Source organism: Ruditapes philippinarum, unplaced genomic scaffold (assembly GCF_026571515.1).
Source record: "Ruditapes philippinarum isolate M1 unplaced genomic scaffold, ASM2657151v2 ctg3574_1_1_1_1, whole genome shotgun sequence".
Taxonomy (NCBI): Eukaryota; Metazoa; Mollusca; class Bivalvia; order Venerida; family Veneridae; genus Ruditapes; species Ruditapes philippinarum.
Genome location: NW_026857614.1, coordinates 272,104 through 294,739, shown reverse-complemented (window position 1 = coordinate 294,739; position 22,636 = coordinate 272,104). Strand labels below are relative to the sequence as shown.

General features: G+C 32.2%; 2 protein-coding genes across 4 annotated transcripts; both read right to left on the bottom strand.

The window, feature by feature from the left end:
• Positions 1–315: 315 nt before the first annotated feature.
• Positions 316–10,190, bottom strand: LOC132750345 (calcium-activated chloride channel regulator 4-like). 2 transcript variants are annotated; one of them, XM_060740307.1, is made up of 12 exons: positions 9,822–10,190; positions 9,216–9,507; positions 7,927–8,109; positions 7,545–7,684; positions 6,897–7,151; positions 6,233–6,436; positions 4,250–4,406; positions 3,411–3,508; positions 2,439–2,663; positions 1,597–1,864; positions 1,001–1,150; positions 316–592 (listed from the first exon to the last, which is right to left on the bottom strand). In XM_060740307.1, the coding sequence occupies exons 1-12, from the start codon at positions 10,002–10,004 to the stop codon at positions 354–356; spliced, it is 2,394 nt and encodes a 797-aa protein (XP_060596290.1). In that variant the 5' UTR covers positions 10,005–10,190; the 3' UTR covers positions 316–353. The 2 variants fall into 2 exon arrangements, with proteins under 2 accessions (XP_060596290.1, XP_060596291.1); XM_060740308.1 differs by having other exon boundaries at positions 4,250–4,411; positions 6,340–6,436.
• A 928-nt stretch (positions 10,191–11,118) lies between these two features.
• LOC132750344 (calcium-activated chloride channel regulator 1-like) lies at positions 11,119–21,140 on the bottom strand. Of its 2 annotated transcripts, none has more exons than XM_060740306.1 (13): positions 20,290–20,411; positions 19,437–19,728; positions 17,987–18,169; positions 17,080–17,219; positions 16,290–16,544; positions 15,671–15,868; positions 14,612–14,768; positions 14,244–14,335; positions 13,540–13,764; positions 12,969–13,236; positions 12,532–12,651; positions 11,792–12,031; positions 11,119–11,549 (listed from the first exon to the last, which is right to left on the bottom strand). In XM_060740306.1, exons 2-13 carry the CDS (start codon positions 19,720–19,722, stop codon positions 11,281–11,283), a joined length of 2,433 nt encoding a protein of 810 aa, XP_060596289.1. In that variant the 5' UTR covers positions 19,723–19,728; positions 20,290–20,411; the 3' UTR covers positions 11,119–11,280. The 2 variants fall into 2 exon arrangements, with proteins under 2 accessions (XP_060596289.1, XP_060596288.1); XM_060740305.1 differs by lacking the exon at positions 20,290–20,411 and adding an exon at positions 20,688–21,140 and having other exon boundaries at positions 11,120–11,549.
• Between the last annotated feature and the right edge of the window lie 1,496 nt (positions 21,141–22,636).

The window sequence follows — 22,636 nt, the reverse complement described above, 5'->3', positions numbered from 1 at the left end:
AACGACAACAACTCGTAATATCAGTTTAAAAGATAAACGGGGTCTAAAACATAGATCTAAATGACGATGGTCCAATCTGGTAATGAATACTATATAGAACGCGCCATACAGATTTGATCGAGCCTCTAAATGTTTTACTTAGATCTAACTTCAAGTAGCTCAGGGACATTTTTACATGTCAAGATCGAATATAAACTTATAAACATGTATAATGTTACCTGAAGCAAAGTAATGAAATTTATGGAATATCATGTAAATTGTATTTGATCTATCATTACAGTAGACTGTAAGTATGATACTACACAATGTGCAGGATTTGTATCTTGATTTTATTAACATTAAATCACATCTTTTTATTTACGTTTTCCATGATCATGGTCGTCGCCGGGAGCTGTCCATTCTAACACCATTGTTTTTCTGTATGGAACATACGTCACCGCTCTAAGATCAATAATTCTTGATGGTGCTATGACGTCAAAGATTAGGTCATCATCTTTTGAGGAACGCAAGAATATTGTTCCACCCGAAATTTGCCTTTGAATAGTTCCGTCTAATGGTATCTTTCTTACTGATTTTCTGACTGGATTAAGCTCTGAAACATTTCAAACAAAACAGCATAATCACTTGTCCATGTGTGGCAATTCGTGAACATGTATCAAACTTAGACTAAATATCTAGTCTTCGCGAAGTCAGTGAAACAAGACAGCCTTGAAAATTAGTGTTTTGGCTTTGTCTCAACCATACTGAAGTTTTCACTTAAAAAATGAAGAAGCAAATTAGAATGTTTAGATCGAGCACTTCGTAATTTTAAAAATATTTCTTGTGAGAAGATGGCATGCATATTTTATTCTTAGATGCCTTTCTAACAGCAGTGACTTTAATAGCAGACCTTGTCAAATGTTATAGTAATAATTGCAGAACCTTTTTAACATTATTGAGATTCTATGTATGCATTATATCTAGTATATTTTTCCCTAAAGATTGAAATACTTATTTATACCATCATTTACGACTGACGCTGTTTCTTCTTTCCTGAAAACAGACCCGGAACCACCAGACGACACTATGAATGTCACGTGATACGGACCACTTAGTTTTGGCGCTATGTAAATACGCGAGTAAATGCCATCGTTCTTTGCTATATCAGCTCCTACGATAAAAACACACACACAATATTTGTTAAAGATAGAGCTAGTGACTGATCACTGGATAAAATAAAAGATCTAAGATGTCAAATATCATAAATCATGTAAGCAAATCTTACTTTCATAAACCTTATATTTATCTATCTCTATAAATTAGGAATACAAAAGTTAAGAATCTTCTTACCTGCTTTGAGCATATTGAAACATTCAGTACAAAAGTTTAACCTTAAAAGGCAAAAATAGATTTATGCTAAGGTATCAATTTGTACGTTAGAATTTAAAACCTTCTTTATAAATGCAAACCTTTTATTCACATTTTTATAACAATAATAAAACTATCATGAACGCAACTTCAATTTCTAACAAAATGTTGGCATCACATTAATAAGATTGTCAACTACCGGTATTCAGATAGTATTCAAACTTCACGGGGATTCTTAATCTAATATACCTGCTCCATTGTCTAGAAGTGTCAAGTAATCAACTGTTCCATCTGGCGTCTCTACCTTTGCTGTGACATTAAAACCTATCAGAGGACTCGCCCCTTGTGTTGCATCAACATGAAGAATCACAGATGTATTTGTGTCGTCTGCAAATTTTACAGACTGTCGCAAGACTAGTGGGTCTTCGTGTTCAGCGATGTTTTCAGATATAACTGTAACACGTACTTTTTGTGACGTCATCATTGATTGTGACAAGGTGTACGTCCATGTTCCAACCTGTAACGATTAAACTATCGAAGATAATGTTATGTAGATAAAAATATTTATAAATAAAAATGAAAATTTAACAAGATCTCTGTAAATAAACTCTAGGCAAATTAGGCGTGGTCTTTACCATGAAAGGAAGATCACTTTTTTTTATTCTTTGACAAATATTTAAAGCAGCATGCCTCCATATTCCCGCTAATTTTAATGAAAATTTTCAAAAAAGTAATCAAAAGTAAAACATTGTGAAGTGAACTTAGAAAAGTAATTAACACATTGCAAACGGCACTTTACAATCCACGTCAATGACCAAAAGGAGGTCAAAATGTGCAAAAATAGCCCTTATTTGTTAGTCACGCAGTAGAAATATGGTGAAAATACTGCAAAATCATCAATCGCACAAAACAATCATGTTACTAATAACTTGAATCTTGAATCAGTTTACTTTTCTTAAACTCTTAGTACAGTTTTCTAAAGTTTGATATTTTCTTAAACTATTTTGGCTAATCTGGACACATATATCTATGTACATATTGTTAATAAATTTCTCTGATTCTAAAGAAGTCGTAAAAGACGCGAGCTGTACCTGTATGTGCGGGAAATAAAACTGAATCGCTTTTGAAGCTTCATCAACAGAGTAAACGTTCGAGTCAGGTCCGTAGATAGTACCATTAGGCGATGTTATACGAATGTTAGGCAGCTCTTCTTCGAAATGAAAGATGAACGAAGTTTGCATTCCAAGAGTTTTATCTATCTCAACTGAGCTTGAAACTGGTTCATTACCTCGTAATTCAGTTTCCTCTTGACCTATCTATAAATTAGATAGAAATAGTCTAATCAGTTAATGAGGAACATACGTTATTAATGGAAATAACGTCATTGCTATTATTGACCAAACGCATCACGTAACGAGATTGATTGTTCACTAAAAAATCAGGAGTAAATGAGTTGATTTAATATATATCGATCCTAACATATGCAAAGGAGTGACTGTCAATATATGTCAATATATGTTGTAGTTTTTTTTGGTTTGAGAGATGGAGAATTTATGTTTCCAGTTATACCGTCGACTGTTTATTCTCCCAGAGATGTATAAAAACACTCCTTGTTGTACGTCCCTAAATTCGTTTTATGATAATATACTTGTATATACTGTTAGTTAAAAAGTTATTTGCCATGTTATATGGCACGTATCAAAGGGTTATATAAGTGCTAGCGTTTTAACCCGCAAGGTGAGGATCATATTGTAAACATCAATTTATACGATACCATATAACATGTTGAACATTTCTATAACGAATTACAAAATGCAGCAAAATTACTTTATTTTGGGAAAACCGGAAATCAAGTAACAAGTTGGCAGCAGCCGTGAATAAAGATTACAATGTATGCTTATCCAATGAAAAGCGATGTTACAATCCTGCAATATTTTACAAAATGACCACTTGTGTAATATTCAATAGGTTACTGATTATCATTTAAAACGGATTTTGCAAAGTAATGGTGAAACTTTTCTCCGAGATGACGTATTAATCACGTTGGAAAAAGAAGAACGTACCAATACAGTTTTTACGTTATCTACCAAAACTACATTTCTCAGTCTATCTAAAAGTGTATGGCCTATAGCTCCTCCAGTATGGTGCAAGCTGAAATGTTCTGAAACAAAAATATTATTTAAAAAGCTTAAACATATACGCAGATCATGTAATGAGATGATCTAATCTTAACATTTTAATTTAATAAATTTACCTTCCCTAACCTGTAACTTAAAAAAGATAAATCACTTCCGTTCCTAGTCTGAAAAGTAAAGTATTTGTGGAATGAAAATCTAAATCTAATTAAACATAAAAAAGAAATACACTTTAAAAGAAGAAATAAATGATGTGAAATGGGAATACACGACTACAATACTATAATACCAAAATTATTTATGATCTAGATGTTTTGCTGTTGTTGTTTTTTCCCAAACAGAAGGAACGAAATGACATTTTGCTTTGAACTGCTTAAGCCCTCAACTTGCTTTCTGTCAATTCTTATATGAAGTTCAAAAAACGTAAGCAAAAATCTATAGAGAATCAGGGTCAAAACAATCATATTTAAATGAATGTGCCTTTTTATCATTATTTATCAAATGAGCCGCGTCATGACAAAACCAACATAATGGGTTTGCGACCAGCATGGATCCAGACCAGCCTGCGCATCCTCGCAGTCTGATCAGGATCCTTGTTGTTCGCTTACAAACCCTATAACAAGTAGAGAAACTGAAAGCGGATGCGCAGGCTGGTCTGTATTCATGCTCGTCGCAAACCTATTGTGTTGGTTTTGTCATGTCGCGGCTCAAATGTATAATGTAGTTTTTTGTAAGTCACAAGCATCAATGTGTGTTTTTCTATATACCATGGTGGTCGTTGGTCATTTCGTTCGGATCGCCAGAAACCACCGAAACCTTCAAACCACTTTTACTTTTGTCAGTCAGAATCTGCTTCATGTTCTCAGTCAAGGTGTCTGTTACAATAACTAGATCGCCATCATTTATTTCGTCTAGAGTTTTATTCTGTAATCATACAAAGTATGTTATGATACAGGTATAGCTAATTTATTTTAAAACTTTAGTTAGTGTTGTACGTCTCCATTTTTATTTTAATTTTCATATTCAGAGGGTATTGAACGTATGTAAGTTCAATACTGAATTTATTGAACGAATTCAATAAATTCAGTAATGACTCTACACAAATATATTATTCTATTTATCATATACCCAAATTAAAAAACTGTTTAAAGTGAGAAAAAAATCACCTTTTATTGACGCCCTATACTAAAGTGTCACGTTATTAACTGCATGAAGTATTAAAAATCTTACTCAAGCATAATAAATGATTTAAATAATAAGTTTTATTTAATTATTTTTACAATTATCAAAATTAGGAAATGCATGTGCTTTCATATCAAACCATGGGATTTTTATACTATTTAAATAATAAGATGTTTTTTTTATACTAGATGAACTGTATTGTCTGTAGTATTCAAGGATTCATGTGTATTTCAGTTGTAGGTAAAATAACTTTTTTTATTTTGATAGTACCTCTTGTGAGTACAGGAAAAACACATTAAAATATTGACCAAAATTCAAAGTGTTTTCGCGTCTAAAAAGCTGAATACATTGATGATATAATACTTGAAATGTCACTGAATCATTAAGTGGTTCGCTTTTTCTCTTATGTTTCTTTTTGAAGATCTATACAGAGATAAAATGTCTTTCTTTTTACATTTAACTTTATTGAATCTGTTAAGCCATATTATTTAATTATAGGGACATAAAGGTCACCTTCTATGTTTAGCATCTTTTCTTCAATAGACCCATCTTTCACAATTTACAGATAAAAACGGACCACCAAAAGTTGTTTGAAAAATATCTTTTCAAACAGCATAGAAGAGATGATAAATCTTTAATAAAAAAATCTACTTCAGAATCTTATCTTATTTTAGAGACGTAGAGATTGTTTTGAATATAGACAACTAATCCGTTCTTTTTGCCACTATAACTTTGACCTGTATCACTGGGCGTTATCTTGCAATTTAATAGACGCTATGGCTAAACAAAGTGTCGCGTATACAAGTATTTTGTTCCATACTGTGAGTGACGCTCATCTTTACATATCAAAGGTTCAATTTGCTTTTATCAAAATTTCTCATATTTATAACCATCTCGTGCAATTTCCTGTCTTGTATATCAAATGAAAATGATCAATCAGATCAGATAATTACATGTACAAAAATCAAAGAACGAAATACATTAAAAATAAAAAAAAATGATTTGATTTCTTGAAGATCTGACAGTAAAACTATCTTTACCAAATCAAAGATAGTCTTTATAAAATATAAAAATAGGAAAATTGTCTTCAGGGGGTCAAATAAGGTTCCATACACATATCTCTGTTTTATGATGGAAATAGTTCTAAAATCAATTTATCTATTGTTATCATTATCTTCCTAATTATCTTCTTATAGAGTTTTTTTTTTTTTTTTTTTTTTTTGGGGGGGGGGGGGGGGGGGGGGTTATTTGCGGGTATGATTTGTATTTTTTTTGAAGTCATAAAGTGTAACGTCTTACCAAGGAATTACAAGTGGCATATTTTACGATAAATCTATACATATTAACAATAGAAACTGTTTAAATATCGTTTGCGGCAAGATGGTATTACTTTAATACTTTAAAATGATTCTTGTTTACATACGAAACCATCATAGTTGAATATGCATTTATTTTCTTTTTTGGTCAAATACATATTTTTGGACTACATCAGTAAATAAACTGTCTCTTAAAATAGTTTTGTCTAATTGAATCAAGTTATAACAATATAAATGTTTTGTTGTAAATACCTTATTAACACTATCAAAGTTTTGTTCAAACCGGCCCTGTTTATTTAACGTATTGCTCTTGTACAAATTGTGACCATTGCCTTCATCAAATATTCCCTGTATACTGGTCATTTCCTCTTTAAGAACTGACAACTCTAAATCTGTCTTTGAAGCTTCGTGTTTTAAATGTTTGAGTGTCTGATCAATTTTGTTTGAAAGTGGCCCCTGTCACAAATATAAGAAAACACATTATATCTAACTACAATAACTGTTTTGTATATACCCAGCTATTAGCACGAGATACTTAATATTAATGTAAAGAATGGTTTTACCGCAATATTTCTTACACGGTAATGAATACATACGTGACTTTGCTTAATATTATAAGTACGAGTATACCTTTAATAGTATTTAAAGATGTATCATAAAATAATAAGAAATAAGGGAAATCTAAAACTCAGTCAACAAACGACAAAATGGACAATGTTTCGAGCTCGGTTTGTACGAGTCCGTTCTTGGGTGGAAGCGGCCATTGCAATTTTGATAGCTGCCCCCAGCACCGCCTTAATGCTAAACTTAATGTCAAATTAAGAAACATTAAAAAAATCCCAGATATATTCATTCATCTTTCATACCTATTTCATAAAACATATGTTTAAAGGTATGATACATAAAATAAATATACCTCTTTCAATAAAGATGGGTTGATTAAAACGGCAGCGCGGCGTTTCCGTGAAGTGGCTCTCATAACGATGAAAGTTGGTTTAATTTGATCATCTGAAAAAGTCGTTGGAGCGTTAATACCGCCCCTAAAATCATCGGTTTCAGTGATGATCCCCCAAGTACTCTTGTGTCCACACAGTCGGTTATGTTTACTGGGAGCCTCGCTGTTATGAAAGGTGGCATAGTCTTTTGGGTCGTCTCCACAGAAGGTAACAAGCTGAGTTAGACAATGGCAGTTTCAAGAGTTTTAAGACTTACAAAGATTTTGCATTCATAAGTGAACCTGTTTTTGTACAAAAGTTATGCATGGATTAAAGGACGTTAAGTTAGTTTTCAGTTGAATCCGCATCGACAAAATGAATAAATATATATATTGAAGAATTTTGAAATATATTTTTAATACTGCAACACATTTGTGTCAGGATATGGATTGAATACTTATGATATCATTGAACAAGGTTGTTTGATGGAACGTTAAAAAGGATTGGTATTTCATTCTGTGTGATTTTCGTATTACAACCTTGACACTCATTAACGCTGTATTATGAAGAAAACATACATCTAATATTCTTACTTAATAACTATATGATTTAAAATTACTTTACAACACCTCTTGAATAAACTGATGGTCCATTATCGATGCCTTTGTTCGCTGATGGTTTGGATATGGTCTCCATAGACAATCAGCGTGATATAAACCTGTTTTATTATCTATTGAGGCAACAACGTGTTGTCTGTCTGCTAGAAGGTCTGTGAAAAGCAAAAGTGGCATATCTATTTTTTAAAACAATAACACAAACCAAAAGAAGCCAAATCAAAAAGTGTTATTTCTTTCGTTTTGTCTGAAAACATTTGATATCAGTTGTTATGTTTATTTCTTATATAGTCTATTTTGGTCTATCAACATCGCTAAATAAAAATAAAACTGTAGCCCTAATAATATATAAAAGCTATTGCACATTGTGTCTAATTAGCGGATGTTTTCAACCTACGTGAGTAGCATATTGTGTGTTGAGCATCATTTTTTTGTACCAATCCTCGGATCATGATCGTGCATCTTATGGCTTCTGGTTGGCCAACTGATGGCGACATGTAAAAAACATTCTCCCCTTCTTCGGCGTATTCTTGAAATACTCCCCATCTAAATTGTGCGAAAGCATGGACAAAGAACTTTGCTGAAAATATTCGGAGAATTTAGCATGTATGGTTTGAAATTGTTAAAATTATAATTTTAACAAAAACCCAAGTTATTATATCAGCCGTTTGATTCTTCTGTTGGCTCGATTTTGATTGTCTTCTTTACAAATATGGTGCTTTACAAAAGCAAATCAAACTGAAATGATACATTTGAAATTTGGAGAAAAACTATTTTGTCAGTAACACATACTGCTTACTAGTGTGTATGGAGATCTAGATTGTTCATTTAAGTTACACACATGCAATATTATTTTACACTCAGTTTATCAGCTAGCATTAAATGATTGAAATGAACAATTATGTAACTAGGTAGCGTATATGAAAAAAACCTTGTATGACTATGGTTTTATATATGTTGGAATATATAATTAATGTTAAAAACTTAATTCCTATATTTAGACAACGAATTATTGACTGTTTCATAAAATAATGACATGTTTCAAATGAAACAAGTGATGTAAATGTGTGCGTTAGATAAATTCTTAAAACAAAGATTATCTGGATATGCTGCCTGAACAAATGAGACGATTTATTACTAAATTATTAACTATTTCAAACAACTTATTAAGGATGCAAACTTGAACATATGCTTAAATTAGAATAAAGAGAAATTACGCTACTGTCAATGTTTTAATATAAGAGACTAAGAAGAAGAATTTCATTTTATTCTTATACAAGTATTCTTATCCTTTATATAAAAAGATACCGGTATTTTTTGTAAGTCCAATTATGTATAAAATCATTGTACTGTTGCACAGTAATGATAGAAGTGAGCTATGTAAACTAAAAATTACAAAAAGATATGGGTGTATAAGAACTTAAATATCAAAGAATGTTCAATGATAAAAAAAAATCTTTTTCATCTTGGAGGATTTTTTATATTTGTTCATTTTCATTTAACTTAGGCTTAATAATTGCCTTAAAATGTTTTTGATACCCAGAAGTTATGCCGTTAATGATGATGTACTATGTACAAATCAAAGAAATAAAAGTTTTGTTCTGTTATGATCATTTAAGAATTTTAACTAAACACTTTAATTTCGCTATAATGTAACCGCGTCAACAAACGAATTGCTTTTCTCACCAGGGTTATTTAAATACGGGTCCGCTCTTGGTGTAGTGAGAAATTCCTTAGTCAACAGAACATGGACGCCTTGTTTACCGCAGCCATCATATGATCTAGTTTGTGGTATGCTCCTCTTGCCTCTGATTGGATCTGTTATAATGACGTCAGCAAACGCTAAGTTTTCGCTCGTGGGCGTCTGGTAAGAGCCGTCGTTTGACCATGTTGACGGAAGCAGGATTTTTATTTCTTTTAAAAATGCTCGTTGTTTTGTAGCAACATAAAGAATTTTTGATGCTTTTGTCATTTCATCCTATTAAAAAAGTAAAGGTCTTATTTTTGAATGACAACTATAATTTCTTCTAATATCTTTGATTAGCATCAAAAGATTGCTAATCCTGACAAAAAATTAGGACAATTGACAATACCGGCAACAGAACAGTTTTACAATTATTTTATTCAGTCTAAGATATTTATCAAAATTAATTATGTATTTCATTACCATTTTCATTTTCAGAAGAAACGTCACCTAGACTATCACATGTATACATGATATATCATTTTTAAATTCATGCAGATTTTACGATGTGTGAACCGATTAGAAGAGGAAAATGAAATATATATTACCTTTAATTTATCAATGAGGGTCTTATCCTCCGGAACGCTTTCATGAATTGCAACAACAACGTTTGTAAAACCATTGTTTTTTAAAACAATAGTTGATGGTCGGCTTAGGCCAAATGCTGGTTTAAATAGCGCGAGCATGCATATTCCGACAATAAAAACAACCATTCTCACAAACTTTGACATGATCTCTAACTCGCTTCTTTTATCAAAGTTTTCAGTCACATAAATCAAATCAAATAAACTGAGTTCATTCAATTATTCTTTCCAAAACCTTACCAATTTATTATGAAATTTTTAAAGCGATAAAGATAGTCCTGTCGAGTTGATAAGTAAACCTCTTTTAAGTGCATACAATATGTATATCCGCCTGCATTAAGGGTGTAAATCAACAGGTTATCTCGTCCGCGTGCCGTTATCACCACGAGCAAACTGCACGAGCCTTCGTTGTCTTGTTATTGTAAATAATTTATATTTTATTTTGAATTGGAACGATATTTTATTTACACTTACTCAATATATTTTATGATAAAAATGATATAATGTCAATATTTTTAACTTTGACTCCTCTTTTAATTACGTATTGACAATTTTATGATTACAAATGCAAGAAAGTTACTTAGTTAAACCCCCTCAAAAATACAAACTTTATTTAACAAAAGCTTTTTTTATTTCTGTGATTATTTTATTTTTATAGTCTCCAAGACGTGACTCATTCACAATAAAGCTGCGCCATCATCTTTTGCGTCTTTTGCGTTTTGTCAATTACTTCAGTTATAGTGATTTAGTTTTTTTGTATGGGGTCAAAATATCAATTTATTTTTTACATTTTAATACCTTTATCTTATTCACATTCAGCACTTTTTGCTTTGTTCGTGTGATAATCATTTAACATGTTCAAACTACATTATAACAACAATAAAAATATTCCTACAGCTTAATGTAACCTAGTAGATTGATGTGAATTTTAGAAAATGTTTCAATCATTTTCATTACATTTATGCATTTTTATACATTTTCAAATTATTATCTTCGGCTGTAATATAAATAGGAACATAAAATTGAGTCTTCCACTTTCCACAACGATCTCACTTTTTGTCCTATACGGAACACACATGTTCAAAATATTTCTGCCATTGCGTTGAGAATATCGTAATGTAAAGCGTTCTCACTAACAGCAAAAATCACTTTTCATTTAATTTAGGTAGTATGTATGGACAAATTGTCATTTTCAGCATAAATAAAAGACAAACTTTACCAGTCTACAAATTTGTTAGATTTATTCAACAAATAATCATAACAACTTCATGTACCTGAGCAATTAATTATAATATCAATCAAAATAACAGCATAGAAACGCCAACCTGAGACATGAAATAATATTCAAAACAATGAGGTCATACTAAAAGTGATAGATACACAAATCTAAAAATAACTTTTTTTACAGGAAGTCACGAAACCGCTATGGTCTTAAAGAAGTTGTCGTGGTAACAACATTTGAAATATCCCCGATGTTACCACTGTCATCGAACGCTCGCACAGCGAACACATATGTCCGAGCAAACATCTTGACGTTCCACAAAAAGATCTCAGTCTCTGTGGCGCTTGATTTCGCAGCAATCGTCTCATTTGCAACATGTCCGGTGCCATCATAACTTCCGGAAGAAATATATTTTAGGAACGAGCGTACGTTATTGATGTCATATCCTATATAAAGGTGGTAGCCGGAAGCTGAAATAATACAAATAATTATTTATTTGAATATTTCAAAAAGAGCTGTGCTGATTGAAGCATACATGAAATGAAGTTAAAGCTTAATACATGTATATCTATATCCGTTTAACATAATTTCATACCTTACTTTTTTCTTTAATTAAAAAAGATATAAAACCATATAAACACTTCTATATCTATAAATTATAAAACACATCAGATCGTATAATGAGAGAAGCACATAAAGGGGAAGTACTCACGTTTTCCATGATCAAAGTCATCACCAGGTGTTGTCCATTTTAGTACAATACTGTTCCTATATGGAATAAACGTCACTGCTTCCAAGTCGGTCATCCTGGAAGGAGGTATGACGTCACGATCTTTGGCATGCATATCGTTTATCCGTATACGACTGATGTGTACTGTACCAGCTGGTATTTGGCGCTGAAAATTGCTCTCAATTAGACTATGAGTGTTATCCTTCTTTGTGTAACCTTTTTCTGTTGATAAAGAACATCACATATAAGTAAAATATCAGAATTATTTAACTGAATTTGATGTAAATGGATAGATCTTTATATGACCCTAACCTTTCTAAGTCAAATTATTAGTGCATTTCAATAAGAATTTCATCACAAAGTATTTGTTTACAAAAGAACACATGTCAATGTTTGTGGTTTTCAAATGAAAGGTCAGAATAGGGATCTATGGGTTCTGTTTCCATTTCTGCCATTTCTAACATTCCTTCAATAACAATGGAACGTTTTTCTTTATTTTCAGCTTATTACTTTCTACACAAAAGTCGTGGTATACACTTACTTTGATTTTTTAACACACAGAATTAGTTTGTTTTTTCTTCTTGCATTTGGTAAAATATTAAATGATTGAAACTTTTTGTACACTGTGTGTTTGTGTAAAGATATACTATGAAAAAATATAGAGGGAAACAAATCAAACAAATCATAAACCATAACCTTTTTGTCTTTGGTGGATGCTTTACCTTTCTGTGTGTCTCCTGTAGAGTTACTTGTAACCATGTAAGTCACGTGATATGATCCATTGATCCTTGGAGCAATAAATGTACGTGAATATATTCCATCATTCTTAGAAATGTCGACTCCTGAATCAGATTAGTGCAAATTAGTAAATTGGACGATGATGATAACTTGTTGTATATCTATAATATTTCATATTTTTTCAACAATAAGAAATGTAAAAATATTTATATAACATCATATTTTTCAAAGTCTAGATTGCAATAATGTGTGCAATTCGGTAAATCTCGCTGTTTTGCAGTGTCAAAAGATATGAAAATTGTTAAAGTAACCATGGAGTTTTTAGTTTATTTTTTTTCGGTTCTAGCAGGTTTTAAGCGGTAAGATTTAAGTAACTCTGTTAGGGATTTGGTTTATTTGAATTTTAAGGAGATTAATTTACCTGCTCCATTGTCCAGTAAAGTGACATGTTCTACTTTCATCTCCGGTGTCTCTATTTTGGCCACAACTGTTAAACCTGTTAATGGACTCGAACCTTGCATTGCATCAACATGTAGTAAAATAACGTTCTCGTATTCTTTGTCAGTTTTTACTGAATGTTTCAACACAATTGGATCTATTTTTATGTTTTCTTCTTCTGATATTACTGTAACACGCACATTCTGAGAACTCCGGGATGTTTGCATCACCGTATATGTCCATGTACCTACCTTTAATAAAGTACATAGTCTATAAGAATGCAAATATGCCAATTCCGTAAGCACATGTTTATTTGCACATATTATTCGTTATACTCTACTTTTGAAAAAAGTCGGGTTAGAAAGATATTAGAAAGAAAGAACTGGGCCTAAAAAATAAACTATACCAGGAAAATTATCGACATGCTATGAGTTTCAAATTAAAAGTTAATATATTTTGAATTGTAATTACTTCCAAAACCATTACTCTTGAGTTACAATGATAATTTCTACGAAAGATTGCAAAGCTTAGAAAAAAATACATATCACCTTTACCTCTGTGAATTCCAGATGGAATCTAATCACTCTTAGATCATAATCTACAGTACATACGTCATCCTCCACACCGTAAATAACAGCAGACGGTGATCTGAGATCTATGTTCGGCTGATCTACGTCATAGTGAAATATGAATGTCACGTGATTCACCAATGTTTGATCAATCAATACAGAGTTTGAAACCGGTACCATGTTGGACAGATGTATTGAATCCGTGGTAATCTGAAATGTTAGAATATAGTATTTGCTATGTATGTGTATAAAGCTATCTATAAAATATCTGCTGCCTATAATTTACAAAATCATTATTGTTTGAAATTAAAAAATAAATACTTATCAGTTATAAAAGTTTGCTTTTCCTCACGATTTTTTTTCAGAAACCGTTGCATTTAGCGACCATTTGTGGTGTTTTCATTACGTTTGACTGTAGTTTTAAAAAAATGAGCCGCGTCACGACAAAACCAACATAGTGCGTTTGCGACCAGCATGGATCCAGACCAGGCTGCGCATCCGCGCAGTCTGATCAGGATCTATGCTGTTCGCTATCAGTTTCTCTACTTGTAATAGAGTTGGTAAGCGAACAGCATGGATCCTGATCAGACTGCGCGGATGTTGCGCAGGCTGGTCTGGATCCATGCTGGTCGCAAACGCACTATGTTGGTTTTGTCGTGACACGGCTCGAATGTATTAATTATACTAACAACTATTTTTCTTGGTGTTTCTTCAAGGATGATATTTCTTAACCTGTCCAAAAGTGTGTGCCCAACTTCCTTTCCTACAGTATGAAGATTGTCTGAAATGAAAAATCGCAGTTGTTGTTTAAAAATTGTTTAAAACATAACGAATGAATGTAAAGAAAAATGATGTTGAATTAAAAGGTTAACCACGTTTTTTTTGTAATTATGATCCGTGGGTTAACAAAGGATTCAACGATGCTATTGCGTTCGATTAATTCAAATAATTTTCGTTTAAATTTGAAATTATGTGTTATTTTACTATAAACAGCATTCTAAAAAGATGCTCGTATAGTTTCATTTTTAACAATTTTGAAAGTTGAAAAAATATTTACCTAGGTTACCAGCAAAGGGGTTATGGGTGTTTAATATTGCCGAGAATTTTAAACCGTTCTGTTTTGACTCGGTCAGCATTTTCTTCAGTTCAGATGATTCCTTGTCCGTGACAAGTATAAAGTGTGTATCATTTCCTTTTGCCTCTTCTTCCATCATCTTTAATAAAGCAAGTACGTATATGAAACAGAATAAAGATCTAAAAGAGCTAAGATAGTCAATTTGAGTGTAGACTCAACACGCAAAACTCACTTCTTATATTCTTTTGAAAAATCGAAAAGCCAAATTCATTAGATTGAAAAGAAAAAAAGTTTCTTGCAGTAGTTTATAGTTTGATAGTTGTTGAATATAATGAGTATATTTTATAAGCCACTATTCAACTATACTTCATGTCTATGGTTAGTTATTTTAAAGCTTCATACCTTCAGATAAGCCAAAATATTTCAATAGAGTCAAATCTGAGAAAAATATACTAAGATTTTAGGTAAAAAGATTCAAGATTTAAGTAATAGTTTACATGTAATGTACGAATATCCCTTTACTTCATATAGACGTGTTTTGACGGCTTTTCGACCCCCCCCCCTTTTTGAGGCCTCAAACAGTGAAAAATTACCGTATTTAGACCCCCAACACTGTGTTTTCGGTTGGGGAAATGTTGCTTAAAAAAGTGATCACTTTTTCGACGCCGCGTCCTTTCAAAAAGGTACATCAGGGGGTTGCCAGAGGGGGATGTGCCCCCTTCTGTTTGGAGTCCCCCTCATCGCTAAGAAAATTTTGAACTTTTGAGAGGCAAGAAATGACCCTAGGTGTAATCAACACTGAAAAACCTTTGAGTCTATCTCAATCAATTAAGAAGTTGCAGCACTTTGAACTCAATTTTGATGGAAAAAATCAAAGCAAAATAGAGATTTTGGGCAATTTTGAGATGTCCCCTCGTTGCCTTGATTGCTGTATATTGCTTCCTTTTCGTTACTTCATATTTTTTTACTTTTAAAATTTTCGTGAAAATTAGCAAAATCTGGAGTCATGCTACTTTAACCTATCTTTCTGTACCAAGTTACCTGTACAGTCTGTGTAATTTGGTCAGTCAAACTGACTTTGTATGTAGGTGAATGGTGTTTCAGATATGATTCAATATTTTCAACAGATTGAAGTTGCTGGTGAGATATCCTGCCGTCCACATGTTTTACTAGAACTATCTCTATATCATGGATGGATGATTCCTGCTTAAGATGGCCGATGGTTAGATGAATGTCAGTCTAAAATATAAACAGATTGATGTTAGATATATATCTGCGGCAACAATTATTGTTTAAATTTTGAAAACTTATACTTCAAAAATGTTTGTATGAAAGAAAAATGGTGTAAAATAGTATATTGCCTTTACTCCACATGCATGAAAACATTGCCCCTATTTGAAATAGCAGCATTTTATTTTGTTGGGGAACATTTTATTCTGTTTACGTACAATATTCATGTGTTAAATAACTGAGACATTCTATGTTACAAGTTTTTCTAGAATCGACCATAAGATTATGGAAACAAAACAATTTTACTGTTGATAATTTTTATAAAAAATATTTCAAAGGATATAACTTTATATTCTTTAAAATGGGTATGACTTTTTAAAAGTTCTTGGTGCTTATTTTGTTAACATGTTATAAATGTATAACATAATACCTGCTTCGTCAAAGAAGGGTCTATCAAAATGGCTGCCCTGCGTTTTCTTCCAGGCGCTCTCATTACAATAAAAGTCGGTTCTAGTTGAGCGTCTAGACGACCATGAGGAGGATTTCTTCCATTTCTAAAATCATCTGTTTGTGTAATAATATCCCACGTGCTTCTGTGTCCACACAGTCTGTTGTGTTTACTCGGAGCTTCAAAATTGTGCACTGTCATATAGTCAGTATGGTTGTCGTCGCAAAATGTTTCGATCTTAAAAGATATCAAAGACAGAAAATGTTCAGTATCATATTTATTAATCATGGCACATGTATTTTAGAAAACCTATTGTTTATGTATCTTACTATGTATCTTACTTCAGTGTGGTACTTGAAAATTTAAAAAAAAATGTTAACATCGTCTGCGGAGTACGGTTGTAGTTATTGGAACTTTGTCGTTACGGAAGATAGAGAGTAGCTAAATGACAACAGTGACGTTGAAAAAGTAATTCATTAAAGTTGAAATTAAAGTTGAAGGAAGAGAACGTAAAACATAAGTGTCCTCAATGATACTGTCAGCCTTTTGAATATTCTTATTTATAATCAGAATTGAATTATTGTCACGAGTAAAAATCGCATGTTAGGGCTTCATGAGTATTTCATTTATTCAATCATAACATTAATTACCGGTTGCAATTTGGTTTTTCATTTTTTTATTTTTTTCCATTTAAAATCCAACTTACTATTTTGATCTAATTTCTTTTCTTATTTAAGATAATCAACACAATTATTAAATATAGATATGTTACATTTGTGATGTATTGGTGATCCATTATAGACGCTTTTGTTCTCTGTCTGGTAGGATACGGTCTCCAAAGACACTCGCGTTCATACAAGCCTGTCACGTTGTCGACGGATGCCACCACATGAGCGTTCTGTGCCTGAGATGCTTAAATATAATTGTTTTAAACATAGAAATAAAAAAAAATGTCAACTCGCTCTACCGGTAACTTAATCGTATTTCTTCTTTTATTGCTTTCAAGTAAATAGTTTTATTCTCAATTCTTTATTAAATTCCAAAGACGATGATAGCTAAACACAGTTGTATATATAAACCTGCAACTAGGTCTATAAAACTTTTGACAATATGTGACTGTAAACACTTTTGTAAATTCCTGAGAATCATTTTACTCTGTTGTATCCTTCTCAAAATTAATGAGTTCACTAAATAACTGTTTACTAATATTTGTGTTGCTGTTGCTGTGATTACATTATGACCACAGCAAAAAGATGATGATTATAAATAGGAGGATGACCATGAACGACCATAGAATATGATGATGATTATGATTATTATTATTATGATAATAATGATGAATATGATGATGATGGTGGTGGTGATGAACTGTAATTATTTTATAGTGATCTAAACATGAATCATATGATGATGGTAATGATGAAAATGAAAGTGATGATGATGATGATAAAGATGGACATGATCTATATGATGGATATGATGATGATGGTAAACATGATTTATATGATAAATATAATTATGGTGAATATCATAATGGTAATGATGAATATGATGATGGTGGTGGTGAACTAAAATTATTTTATAGTGAGCTGTGAAACCCTACAATGTTTTTGTATCTTCCGTTCGACTTTCCACAAGAATAAAACAATTAATATATAATTGTACATTAAAATACTTACGTAAGTAACATATAGTGTGGGCGGAATCATTTTTCTGTACCAGTCCTCTAAGCTGTATGGTACATCTGATTGCCTCTGGTCGCCCATTTGTCACTGATATATAAAACTCGCTTTCACCTTCTTCTGGGTATTCTTGAAACACACCCCAGCGGAATTGGGCAAAAGCGTGGATAAAATACTTTGCTAAAATAAACAAGGATTGTGACACATTATTCTTAAGACCGCATAGACATAAATTGCTTTAAAGGCACATCATGCCTAAAATCAAATAAACTGTTACTTCTTTTGAAGGGAATACATGAATTTAATAATGTTTAAATAATAGTTTTTGAGAAATGTTAGATGCTTGAAACCTAAAAAGTAGCAATAGATGTGAAATAAATTGTCATAAAAATTGCAAAATTTAAGGGACGTCCGTGGCTCTGTGATTAACAATCAAACAATCTGGTCCTCACCGCTTTGGGTTCGAATCCCGACAAGTACTTTGAATTCTTTCATGTGTGGAAGCTATCCTGCTAGCTAACGGAACGTCCGTGGTTTTACTCAGGTGCCCGCTCGTGCGTGAAATAATGCACGGAAGGGCACCCGAGGTCTTCATCCATCAGTGAAGCTGGAACGTTGCCATATGACCTGACTGTGTCGTTGTCACGTTAAACCCAATCAAGAACAAACACACAAAAACAAACAGCAAAATGTAAACAAAGTAGTATTTTGACTTCCATAACAAATACCTTTTCTTATGCGAAAAATAAACAGATGTAAATATTGTTCCGGTTTTGTTTTTGTTTTGGGTTTTACGTCACATCGACACAGTATAGGTCATATCGCGACGTTCCAGCTTTACTGGTGGTGGAAGACCTCAGGTGCCCTTCCGTGCAATATTTCAGGCACGAACGGGCACCTGAGTAGAAACACCGACGTTCCGTAAGCTAGCTGTATAGCTTCCTCACATGAAAGAATCCAAAGTCCCTGTCGGGATTCGAACCCACAGCGGTGAGGGGCAAGTGATTTGAAGTCAACGACCTTAACCACTCGGCCACGGACGCCCCTTAATGTGTATTGTTCCGGTAATTGGCCAATTAGTATCTTTTGGGATACTATAAAAGTCCACCAACATTTTGAAACAGATTTTGAGAAATAAAAAATAAAAGCATTTCTGAGGCATAATGGGCCTTAAATAGACCATTTAAGACCAGTATTGTAAGTTATATGATACATATAGTTATTACATAGTTACATTATGAATTGTAAAGTCAGATTCAATCATTATCATGGAATTAAGTTAGAGGTATGTTTTGTTTTCTAGATAAATTCAGTACACGACAAATTAACATATTATAATTAAAAGGAGAATGTTATAAAATGTGATTTTGATATATAACAAATAATTTAAGAATAATAAAAAAATAATTGTACACGTGAAGTTTCGTGCATGCACGTGGTAACATACCCGGGTCGTTGAAATAAGGCTCTGCACGAGGAATTGTCAGAAATTCTTTGCTGAGCAGTACATGGACCCCTTGTTTTCCACAACCGTCATACGATCTTGCCTGTGGCAAACTTCGCTTTCCTCTGATTGGATCTGTAATTATGACGTCAGCAAATGCTAAATTTTCTGACGTAGCAGTAACGTACCTTGGGTCCCTCGACCATGTTGCGGGAAGTAAAATTTTTATTTCCTTAAAAAATGCACGTTCCCTCGTGGCCGTGTACAGATATTTGGATGCCTTCGTCATGGTGTCCTACAATAGAATAAAATAGATCCTGACATAGTACATAGGACCGTAACAATATACAGCGTAGCGATATGGTGATACAAAATCTACTGACCGCAAGATCAATCCCCGCTTCACAAAATGAGACTATTTAAAAAGAAATTCTTACAAAATTCTGGAGTGAATCGCTCATATGGGTTACCGGTGGCAACTTTTATTTAAGTGCATATTATTCAATCAAAGCGAAAAAAAAATTTGATAGAATATCATTATATCAAATACGGTTTAAAGTCAAAGCATGCAACATAAACGTTTATCACAATTATGGATATGATACAATCGTTTCATTTCGTTTAGCAGTTTTATACTGCAGTGTATCATTGATGCACACATAACTTTTTAGCGTAAACAATATTTTCCCATTTATGAAAAAAAGATAAAATGATAAAAACTAGGCATCACATTGGAGTGATTTACTTGGGCAACGCGAGAAATCAAACTATGCGTGTTAATTTGACATCGTCATTAGTCCAAATGACGCGTTGTTTTTAAGCGCAATTTTATGCATTGAGTATTAAATTGTGTTACATTATTCAAATATTAGACCACAGTCGCTCCGAATTGACTAATCACAGCTCATTATTTCCGTTGTTCGGTTTTCCCCCGGTCTTTCTGATAGAAAGTAAAACTCGTGGAATTGTCAACTCCACGAGATTTTCTAATTTTTACACACCAAGTAAACTTCATAACGGATTTTCTTTAGTTTATGCAGGTCCATCCGAAATATATAGACATGTCACAAACAAAAGAGGTGGTGTGTAAACACGAATTAAAGGCTAAAACACGTGGAATTAACATGTATACATCGTTTCAGCTCCGATGAAGTGCAAGCAAATAAGCATTTTCATGTTCACGTTATGCACGTGTTTATCTTCTTGTACCTGGGTGATTAAATATATGTTCTGTTATGTAATAAATAAACTTACCTTTAACGTGTCGATCAAAGTCTTGTCTTCAGGAATGCTCTCATGTATCGCTATGACAACGTTCTTGTATTCATTGTTTTCTAAAGTCATGGTTGATGGACGACTTAAACCTTCCGAATCTATTACATATCCTAACACTAATATAACAAATGTAAATGATTTCACGTTCATTGCAATCATTTCTTTTTTTATTTAAGTTTTAACCGAAAATAAAAAAAAATCAAAGTCTCGCCAAGTCAAGCGCGTGAACTTTAATACTTTTTGTACAATAATCGTTGTCCGATTAGCAAATGTTACAAGATACTGTTTACACAAAATTATTAAAATGTTTTTGTTGCTGTTATTGTAATATTATAATAGCGGTACAACTGGGTACATCCGGTTATCAGAAGTCCATTAAAGCGTTTACTATCAGGTCTAAGTGCCAAAGTCGCCATGAGAGCGAATACTTGCGCCTGGCTACGTTGGTTAGTATTAAACAATACCAGGTACGTAACTACGTTGTAACGTAAAACATGTTTGGTGTACTTGTATTGTAGAATCTAAATTAATAGTAGTATAAGGTTAATGAATGACACCGAATAAACGAACATAAAGAAACAGAAATAAATTCTAGTTATGGGACACTGTCTGATTGTTTTGCTGTGGTTACAACTGTATCTAAATTTCGTACTTAATTATATCTTATTCCCCGTTTTTAAAATTGTTTTAAGTTTTTAAAATTGTTTTTTAAAAAACCCCTTTTGTTACTTTAAAATATAGATAGTTTTGGGGTCGTTTTTTATTTTTAACCCCTGTTGTAAAAGTACATATAAAAGAATTTCCCCTCACTTTAATTTAAAATAAAACAATCTTTATTTAAATAAAAATTTTTAAAATTTTCAGTCCCCCCGTAAATTTAGTTAGATACAGTGATGCACAATGGTTTCCGGGAAAATTTAAAAGGGATCTTTTGTAAATAAAGGGAAAACAAATAATGAAACATACGTTTTCACCAACATTTAAAAATTTAACAATTTTTAAAACAATTAAAGATCAATTTGAAAATTAAAAATGTCTGTAAGTTTAAAGGATTAAACCCTTTTTTAAAAGGAAGGGAGATGCAAAAAATGGTTTTAGCTAAAGAAATGATATTTTTTCATAATGAGTAGATGTACCAGCAGAAATGTTAAAAAATATTACAAGCTGTTCAAGTTTTCTACATCAACTTATTCGTTTCTGATAACGGCTAAATGGCCATATTAATTTCTTTATATAGTTATGTTAAAATAATATCCAACAATTAATTATTTCACAAAAAAAATAACAATGTTTTTCTTGTGTTTGAATAAAATGAAACACACCTGACATTCTATATTGTGATAAATATCGAACTGCTTCGCAATAGAATATCCAAATGATGAATAAAAGTTGATATTTTTTTAAAAGGCTGCTAAATATGAAAATTGTGTATGAATTCAGCCTGTCATAGAATATGTTTTATATATAACTTTAGAAGAAAGACATATACATAATAACCATTCCCAAAACTGACTATTTTTTGCTGTCTTTTAATGTGTAATTTTGAAGTAATTTGCTCAAAACATAGCGAGATACCTATTTGTATTTTCCGAGGATGAAAAATCCCTCTAGATAGAAATTTTATTGATTTTGATATTTTGTACAGACATTTGTTATTTATATGCAACCAATATATTACACTATTAGATCTGATTTCTACGTAACTGAAGAAATAAATGCAATCCTGTCATATATAGTTTCTTGTTGAAAATATTTCTTGCTTACTTATACTTCAGAGAAAAAGAATGACACAACGACAACATCAGATTTTCAAAATTTTTCATCCTAAAATGCTTCATTTGTTTGAGAATGAGCATACAGTGAAATGGACGTTGGCACCATATTGCTACTATCTAAAGGCCTCAACAGACGGTAGGGTTTAGTTGTAC

Excerpts from the sequence above, each read along its gene's own strand:
- LOC132750345 (XM_060740307.1), bottom strand. The coding sequence starts at position 10,004 with ATGTCAAAGTTTGTGAGAATGGTTGTTTTTATTGTCGGAATATGCATG. Across the intron at positions 3,509-4,249 it reads AATGACCAACGACCACCATG|AACATTTCAGCTTGCACCAT; the intron begins GTATATAGAAAA and ends TTTTTGTTTCAG. Across the intron at positions 593-1,000 it reads AGCGTCAGTCGTAAATGATG|AGCTTAATCCAGTCAGAAAA; the intron begins GTATAAATAAGT and ends GAAATGTTTCAG.
- LOC132750344 (XM_060740305.1), bottom strand. The coding sequence starts at position 20,867 with ATGATTGCAATGAACGTGAAATCATTTACATTTGTTATATTAGTGTTA. Across the intron at positions 18,170-19,436 it reads GCCTTATTTCAACGACCCGG|CAAAGTATTTTATCCACGCT; the intron begins GTATGTTACCAC and ends TGTTTATTTTAG. Across the intron at positions 14,769-15,670 it reads AAATTACACAGACTGTACAG|ATGATGGAAGAAGAGGCAAA; the intron begins GTAACTTGGTAC and ends GCTTTATTAAAG.